At 47.7% G+C, this 8,931-nt stretch overlaps 1 protein-coding gene across 1 annotated transcript; it reads right to left on the minus strand.

The window, feature by feature from the left end:
• Window positions 1-4,163: 4,163 nt before the first annotated feature.
• On the minus strand, window positions 4,164-8,714 carry LOC123141577 (WD repeat-containing protein 55). Its single transcript, XM_044560687.1, has 15 exons — window positions 8,496-8,714; window positions 8,376-8,408; window positions 7,793-7,857; window positions 7,461-7,548; window positions 7,297-7,369; window positions 6,843-6,949; window positions 6,421-6,463; window positions 6,226-6,282; window positions 6,047-6,123; window positions 5,402-5,447; window positions 5,273-5,319; window positions 5,101-5,174; window positions 4,967-5,022; window positions 4,616-4,886; window positions 4,164-4,515 (listed from the first exon to the last, which is right to left on the minus strand). Exons 1-15 carry the CDS (start codon window positions 8,567-8,569, stop codon window positions 4,442-4,444), a joined length of 1,185 nt encoding a protein of 394 aa, XP_044416622.1. The 5' UTR covers window positions 8,570-8,714; the 3' UTR covers window positions 4,164-4,441.
• Between the last annotated feature and the right edge of the window lie 217 nt (window positions 8,715-8,931).

An 8,931-nucleotide genomic window follows, 5' to 3' on the forward strand; every position in this document is an offset into this window, starting at 1 on the left:
CCGACGCTTGATAGGGCGTCGGAACCAGCATCTTCATCAGAAGAGGAATTGCTGGGTCTTCGGGCAGCGGAGCCGGACAGTGAATCTGCTCCGCCTTCTTTGTCCAGCCCTGAGAGGATCGGTAGGGATGCTTAGGCTTCTTCCTTGAATATGCAAGTAAAAGATATACCTTGAAAACATGAAAAACTTACCGGACTAGCGGGATGGGCCAAGTCGTGCCCACGGTCCTCGGCCGTGTCCGGCCACGTCTTGCTGGACTTGAAAAACACCTTCCAAATGTCTTCATGCATAGTGCTGAAGAACTGCAGCAGGGTCTGGTGCTTGGCCGGATCGAACTCTCACAAATGGCAAGTCCGGCTTTGGCATAGAAGGATCCGGCAAACGAGCATCACCTGGATCACGGTGACAAGCTTGATGTTCTTGTCCACTGCTCTTGATGCACGTCTGAAGCGCTGTCAGCTCGTCCGACGAAGACCAATCCAGGCCCTTCTCTGGCCAGGAGGTGAGCCGCATTGGGGGTCCGGACCGGAATTCGGGAGTCATGGCCCATGTGGTGTTGCACGGCTCTGTGACGTAGAACCATTGTTGTTGCCACCCTTTGACGGTCTCCATGAAGGTACCTATTGGCCATGTGACGTTGAGCATCTTGCTCACCATGGCGCCTCCACACTCTGCGTGTTGGCCACCCACCACCTTTGGCTTCACATTGAAGATCTTCAGCCATAATTCGAAGTGGGGTGGGATGCAGAGGAAGGCCTCGCACATGATAATGAATGCCGAGATGTTGAGGAAAGAATTTGGGGCTAGATCATGGAAATCTAGCTCGTAGTAGAACATGAGTCCATAGACGAATGGGTGGAGAGGAATTCCCAACCCGCGGGCGAAGTGAGAGATGAATACTACCCTCTCGTGGGGCTCCGGAGTGGGGACGATCTGTCCCTCGGCCGGAAGCCGGTGGGCGATTTCCTTCGCCAGATACCCGGCTTCCCGGAGCTTCGTAATGTCCTTCTTCTTGACGGAGGAGGCCATCCACTTGCCACGCACTCCGGATCCAGACATGGCTGGGGTGCTCTTTTGGGGTGGAAAAGGTGAGAACTTGGGCGCTAGAGCTCAAGAATAGGGGAAGCATAGAAAGAGAAGGCATGGGTGAAAGGGGTGAATCCTTATCCCTTTATAAAGGCAGTGAATATCAAACGCCTCCCCACTTGCCCTAAAAACCCGCTTATTCCCAAGGGCCATGCAAATGATACGGTGGGTTTACCCACGCCCATATTGATGAGAATCTCATAGTAAGGGGACATGATCTCTGCATTGACAAGACGTGCCAGTAAAACCGCATCTCAAAATATGGAGCGACAGGCTAAAAAACGGTTCGAAATAATGGCCGGGCGGCGACATGATGTCACGCTACAAAAAGTTGTCAGTGGATTGGACTCATGAAATATTATACTCTCTATGGTTGTGTGTGGAATTTGTTTTGCAGAGCCGGACACGATTCTTGTGTTCAAAGACTATTTTGGAGTATTCGGAGAAGGAACCCGCCTTGCAATACCGAAGACAATCTGCGTGCCGGACACCTCATTATTGAAGCCTGGTTCAGGGGCTACTGAGAGAGTCCTAGATTAAGGGGTGCTCGGATAGCCGTACTATGAAGCATGGGTCGGACTGTTGGGCTATGAAGATACAAGACCGAGGACTCTCTCCCGTGTCTGGATGGGACTCTCCTTGGCGTGGAAGGCAAGCTTGGCGTTTGGATAATAAAGATTCCTTTCTCTGTAACCGACTTTGTACAACCCTAGTCCCCTCCGGTGTCTATATAAACCGGAGGGTTTAGTCCGTAGAGGCAGGATCACAATCATAATCATATAGGCTAGACTCCTAGGGTTTTAGCCATTACAATCTCGTGGTAGATCAACTCTTGTAATACTCATATTCATCAAGATCAATCAAGCAGGAAGTAGGGTATTACCTCCATACAGAGGGCCCGAACCTAGGTAAACATCGTGTCCCCCGCCTCCTGTTACCGTCGATCTTAGACGCACAGTTCGGGACCCCCTACCCGAGATCCGCCTGTTTTGACACCGACACCCGCTCCTCCCCTCACGCTCAACTGGCCACCCCTCACGCGCACGCGCTTGCCGACCGCCTCCGCCATCGGCGAGCTCGCTCGTGTTTTGCAACACCTTCCCCCTTGCATCCTCACCCTCCCTCGCGGTTCCAGCTCCGATAATGACCGTTGCAGCCCCTGACGAAGCTGGTTCCAACACCCACAACCACTGGTTCACAAGCGACACCGCCGCCGTTCCAATACCATCCCCTCTCCGCTTGCCGTTCACAGCGACACCGCCGCCGTTCACGACGTCGCCGCCACCGTTCCAGCTTCAAAACACCCCTTGGCCGGTTGTAGCTCCTGCAGATATCGGTTCCAGCTCCTGCCGATGCCGGTTCCAACACAAAAATTCACAAAAACAGCCGGGTCCAGCAACAATTTAATCTGGTTCCAGCAAAATTCCCAACAAAACCAAAACGATGGAAGCAAAAAATGCAAAATTAGGTGATGTTCCGGCAAACCGAAACACCGGTGGTAGCAAAAATTGAAGATGGTTCCAGCAAACCAAAACGCCATTGATAGCAAAAATTCAAAAATTGGGCCATGGATGTAGCATACAAGTGGTTCCAGCAAAATTAGGCCATGGTTGTAGCATTCACGCAGAACGGTTCCAGCATTTTGGGGTGTGGTTGTAGCTCCTCCCTTCGCCGGTGGCAGCTCCGCGCTCGAAAAAAAGGCTGCAGCTGGTTGTAGCTTTCCTGTGGCCGGTTGCAGCTCCATCGCCGGCGGTGGCCGCTGGCTCCAGCATCGTCAAACCATGATTGCAGCTCCCTCTACCATCGGTTGTAACACCCCTCCGCCCCACATCACCCCATAAAACCACCATGGGCCCCTGGCGCTTATCCCCATCCAGCTCCTCACCGACATCGCTTGCCTTCGTAGCGAAACGTGCGAGGAACGCATCTGTGCGTCGTCGCGGAGTCACCCCCGAGCGCCGGCTAGTCGGCCAGGCCTCCGTCGCAGCTGTCGAGTGCCGCTTGCAGCACAGGGATCCGAGAAGGAATAGCATGAGTCATGGTGTGTGGTGTGTTGGTGGAAGAAGAAAGAGGCGTCGTTGCGAGGAGAAACAAGTGGACAAGATCGCCTCTGAACAGATAAGGTTTTGCTGGCGGGGGCAGCGCATGGGCCCAACTAGGACACGTGGCTTGCGTGTAGAAGACAACGAGCGAGCAAGCGCGGTGCGACAGGCCGAAAACTCAACCGGCGCACCGGCTGCAAGCCTTTACCATTTAAGAAATATGCATGTGAAGAGAAGTGTTCAAGAATTGCCCTAAGTTGGTGATTCTTAAACTGAAAACTGTCATTGATGCACACATGTCTCGTAGTGTGCTAATGTGTCATCATTTGTTTTTGTCTTTTTCTTTACTCGACCGTAACGACACCCCATTCCAAACATGACATGAATAAATGCATGATCACTTGCCCGTTTCTTTGTACGAATTAAATCTAAATGCAAGCCGTGTTGAAATAGAACACCTGTAGAATCTTAAACTGCATTTTTATAGGTTAAGACCATCTTTGTTTGCGCCGTAGCTAAAAATTCTCGAATTTTCTTTTATATAAATAAAAAACATGGTACCTTTTTTTCTCTCGTTGCAACGCCCGAACCTCTTTGCTAGTGATAGTACAAAGAAACACAGGTGATAAAAATTACAACTATATCCTTGGACCACCTAGTCGAAAGGTACCTTCACCTTCCACAGCTTTGTCCAGGAGTGCCGTCACATTGGAGTGACTAGGACGGCGTTCACCGTCGCACCCGGCACAGGTCGGGCCGTCACTGTTCGTTGGTGGGGCTGCACGAGGGAACAGTGCGGCACGGGCTCGTATGAAACCGACTGACGCGTGAGGGCACGCAAAGTACGTACTAGCTCTTTCTTCGGCCGGCTACGCACATATCGTAGACTATCTTTGCCGCTTATGCTAGCCACACCGTGACTTTGCGAAAGCTACGCGTGCAAGCTGGTTTCCTCGTTCGTACTTTGCCTGAGAACCCGAGACAAAACAAGCCAGAATAAACTGAATAAGATACAATGGCACGCACGCACGCACGTAAACGGCAAAAGATAAAACAGCCAGAAAACAAGGCAGGGGCAACTCGTTGCGACAATAAAGGATACTGCTACTGCACGTATTGCTTCACTTCAGGGGGCCATTTGCAGCCGGCCCGGAAATACACGTTACTATGATAGCCAAGTCCACACACCTCACGCCTATAAATAAACTAAAACATTCCTCCTACAACCCGATATACTGACGAGACAACATCAAAACTGCTCCTTGGCACGTCAAACATCTCAAGGGCGGCCCTCCTGCCCTCGCCTGGGCAGGCTACAGATCTGCAAAGAAGTCCGGCGCGAACCCGTCCAGCCTCTTGCCCTTGCCTTTCTTCTTGCTCCTCGACACTGTCCCACACGACGGCACAAGCAAGGGCAACCATTATCAGAGACCCTAAATAGCAACGGCGCATTGGTTGCTTCGATGCAAGGCAGGCATAGGTCTTACCGTTGGAAGAGCTTGGCTCCATGTCCACGTCCATCCCGTCGTCGTCGTCGCTGTCAGCTTCAGCCGGCTGGTTGGGGTTGACAGCGGCCGCGTTGGCTGCAGGCAACTCGTCGTGGTGACCAGCGACTACGTTGGCTTCAGGCAACTCGTCGTGGTGGACGGCCGCGTTGGCTTCAGGCAACTCGTCGTGATGGACGGCGGCGTTGGCTTCGGGCATGTCGTTCTGGTGATTTAACTGTGGACCGCCCAGGAGTTCTTCCATGTCCCAGAGCTGCAGAAAACAGGGTGCCTGGTTAGATCACTGCTAGTACTACATGGATACTGGGGAAGGGCTGAGGGGAGAGGGGTCACCTTTATCATTTTGTCATGTGAAATGCTGCCAAGATACTTCCTATCGTGCGAGAAACCTGCGGAACAGAGATACTAGTTGAGAACTTGGCACTTCCTGGAGTAACTTTTACCGAGAAATGACGGAGTGAACGTACCAAGCGCCTCAATTGGAAATTCTGAATGCTCAGCTAGCGGCTGTATTATCTGATTCGGTAAGATACCCACTAACCTGAATGCGACAAGAATATGGAGGGCATGATAAAATAATGAATAATACTAAACAGGCGACAGAAGTAGGTCATAAAGGCGCCATGATAAATTTCAAACCTGATCACACCATCTGCTGCAGCAGATATCAGAGTTTCTTCATCCAGCTAAAACACCAAATACACTACATTAAATGATGATTAGACAGAGTAAAAGAAGGCAGAAATACAAAAAGGCATTCATTCTAACCTTCAGCAAGTTATCAACAGACTGCGCGTGCCCCAGAAAACGGTCACTAGCCACAAAAGTATATGTTAGTACACAACTACAGACAAAACCAATTGCAGACTTACTTGGTCTACCATCACAGAAATTGAAAGAGGCAAACTGGTTTAAGCTGTAACATGTTCAAATTACTCTGCTTATCACATGTGAAGATTCTTCTCGCCTTATCGGTGATAATAAAGCAACATGAGCCTTAACAGACAATAACATTGTAGGAATTACGTACATGTGAGATAATACTGAATAAAGCCTGATATTTACCAAAAAATGGCTAATGTTATTGTTTAACCATGAGAAAAGAGAAATATCACTGACAAACATAATGTTTACTAATGTACATTACAGAGGATACAGCTACATATACAACTAAAAAGGATAAGAGCAGTTGTATGGCTAGCATTTAAAATGAAAACAGAGAACTAGAGAAAATAAGGAGTGTTTTCATGGGTGCCCTTCGGAACATAATCCATGGTAGGTGGATAGCTATTGGGTACATCTTTCTTTACATTTTACAATAGTGACCACTCGATAAATAAATTACAGTAGATGACGTAAATCAAAGGATGCATTATATTTCTGCTCCTGGTGCAGTCATGAAAACACATTTACCTGCAGTCCTTAAAATGTCCCCACGAATACAACAACAGAGTTCCACTTGGAGTTCCACAAACAACTTTTTGGCCATTCTGACAATTGCAAAGAATAAAGTTTTGTTCAGTAACCATGAAATTATAGATGAAGGGTGTGAAGCTGTGAATAAGTGAAAGTTATTAAACAAAGGCAATCACCTTCATTACCACCAAAGATAGGAGTTCGTCTTCTGAAAATTCAGATTGTGACTTTACCTATTAGCAGATTAGGCATGACCATGGTTATTAAGATTGAAGGTAACTCATAGTGTGGAAGTTCTTAAAAGCAAACATAGAGTAAGGGTTTATATAATACACAGGGATGAGATTTGATGTATTGGAAAGGCAACTCACTCTGTTACCCCGGAGATTGTTCACAGATAAAGTTCCATCACCACTGCAAATAACAAGATAAATTTTAACATTGATTACCATAATGCCAAGGCAAAAAAAAAAAACCAAAACTTTGAACAGGTAGAACTGCCCAAAAAATGGAACTTCAAGGATTCACAAAACACTGGCCTCATACATATATCATCATTCATGTACTAAATAACAGTGTTGTTCTGCATCAGTGATCTAAACGAAGTAGTGAAATGGTTGTGGCCTCTCCATGATGCCGAATGGTCTATGAGAAAGAGAGATTGGTAGACCTCGTTGCCATGGAAACACTAAGTTTGTGCTTGCATACAAATAGGCCACTCATTCCTATGAAATAATGCTCAACTATATAACACTGGTACAGCAATAAAATTGCAGGAATGCAAATTAAGTACCTTGTAGCCAATATTTGATTTGAGCCAGCTACATAGGTCATATCTGATATGTAATCTTCATGGCGGTGAAAAGTGTTGCAGCAAGATCGTTGCCGAGTATCCCACACCTAAAATTGAAGAAGTATTTTAAACTGATTGTATCAAAGAGATTGTGTTACTACTATTGAAAAAGATAAGAGCTAGAAACATGGAAAAACTATCAAGTGTCGGCTTGTAAGTGTAGCTGTGCCAGTCCAAAACATATGCAAGTGGTCATTAAATGATAGCTATTATGATTATTATCAACCAAGCATGGACGATTAGGTACTTAGATCAGGTCTGCATGGATAAATAAGCTGGGATGTAATTATATTTTGTACTCCCATAAATGTACAGGTAATAATCAACGCTCAAACTGGCCTACGTTTGAAAGCGATACAGCTGGAGGCAATCGAACCGATACAATATTAAATACCTTAATGTAACCGTCATCATCGCCTGAAGCAACTGTAGTTTCAGTAAGACACACAAGGCGGTTTATGGCGTCACTGAAAATATCAACAAGAATATGAAATGAGGCATAGATATTTAGTTCCACAATAAAATCAATAGCAGCACTGATAACTGACAAAAACTTACTCATGTGCATTATCCAAACGGGCAATGACTTTGCCTGTTTCTACATCAGAAGCGACAATCGACATATCAGCAGATCCCGTCAGAATCGCTGCAACAAGCCACAACATCAACCGACAGGACCTGGTTAGAGTATCTAACAAGATGATCGGAGGTGTGTTACCCTCAAATATGGTTTGTGAATTGTGATTGCCAATGCCAGCATAAAGCTACTAATGTTTTAGCACCATGCTTAAGCAAATAAAACAGCTGGTGAAATATCAAAATCACAGATAAAATGCAGGGCAGTTGATTGGCAAGCTGGGAAGTACTGGCATCGATAAGGGAGTTATTACCAGTTCCTGAGTCCACAAAACGAACAGCCCTACATGACTCCTTGTGAGGTTTTGCCACGAACAACCTTATAAAAACATAACAAGAGGAAGTTTTCATCAATTTCTGTCGATATGAAAACTACATAATAATTGTAATAACACAAAGACAGCTCCAGCATCAAACAGAAAGCATACCCACAAACAGAAGTGTATACACCATTAGTCACAGAGTCAGTGAGGCACTTAAATTTTGAACTCGCATACACCCATTCAACCCAAATGCCCGCACGGCCCCCACAAATCAAGCTTTGCTAAACATACCATCAAGGGTTGCAAAACCAGGCAGGGGAATTTAATTATGCGAAAAACGACCAAACAGAGTTGAACCCTGCACGAACTCTGCATTAACCACATGAGCTTATCCACCTCGTGCAATCAGCATACAACAAATGAAACCTCTACGGCTCCAAACGTAAGTAAGCAAGAACAGCAACTAGCAATCTCAGACCGGAAGCAGTGATAGTGGCGGTACTGTGAAACAACAGCAGCTAGCAACGCAATACGAAATTAACCAAGCACGAGGAGCAGGGGCCACCGCGAGTACCTCTCCAGCGGCAAACCGTCGGCGTAGCGGAACCTGCGAGGGGCAGCGGAAATTAGAAACCGGTTACCACCTCGGAAGGGGGAGCGAGAAATTACTGAGGGCGCTGGAGGCGGCGCGCACATGTGGAGCTCGCCGGTGATGAGGGAGGTGGCGACGAGGGGCACGGAGGGGTGGAAGGAGAGGTCGAAGGGCATCTCCTCGTGGAGGGCCTCCGTCGCGGGCGGCGGGACGGCGGGCGGCGGGCGGCGGCGAAGCGGCTGGGGGAGAAGAGCGGAGGAGGTTTAGGAGCCTGGCTAGGGCCGTCGGGTGAAATCGCGTGGAGGTGTCGTGGCTGGGTCGGACTCGGCCACTCGGGCACTCATAAATGGGCTCCGGGCTGGAATGGATTCACCTTGACGGCCTGGTTAGCTGAATGGAAAAGGATGGCCCGAAAGCCTTATTGGTTCCCCTCTTTTTTTCTTTCCTTTTTTGATTTTTTAACTGGGACACCTTTTTTTTCCTCAAAAAAAAAACTGGGACACCTTTTGCATATAAAAAAAACTGGAACACCTGCGTT

This window comes from Triticum aestivum, chromosome 1B (assembly GCF_018294505.1).
Source record: "Triticum aestivum cultivar Chinese Spring chromosome 1B, IWGSC CS RefSeq v2.1, whole genome shotgun sequence".
NCBI lineage: Eukaryota > Viridiplantae > Streptophyta > Magnoliopsida > Poales > Poaceae > Triticum > Triticum aestivum.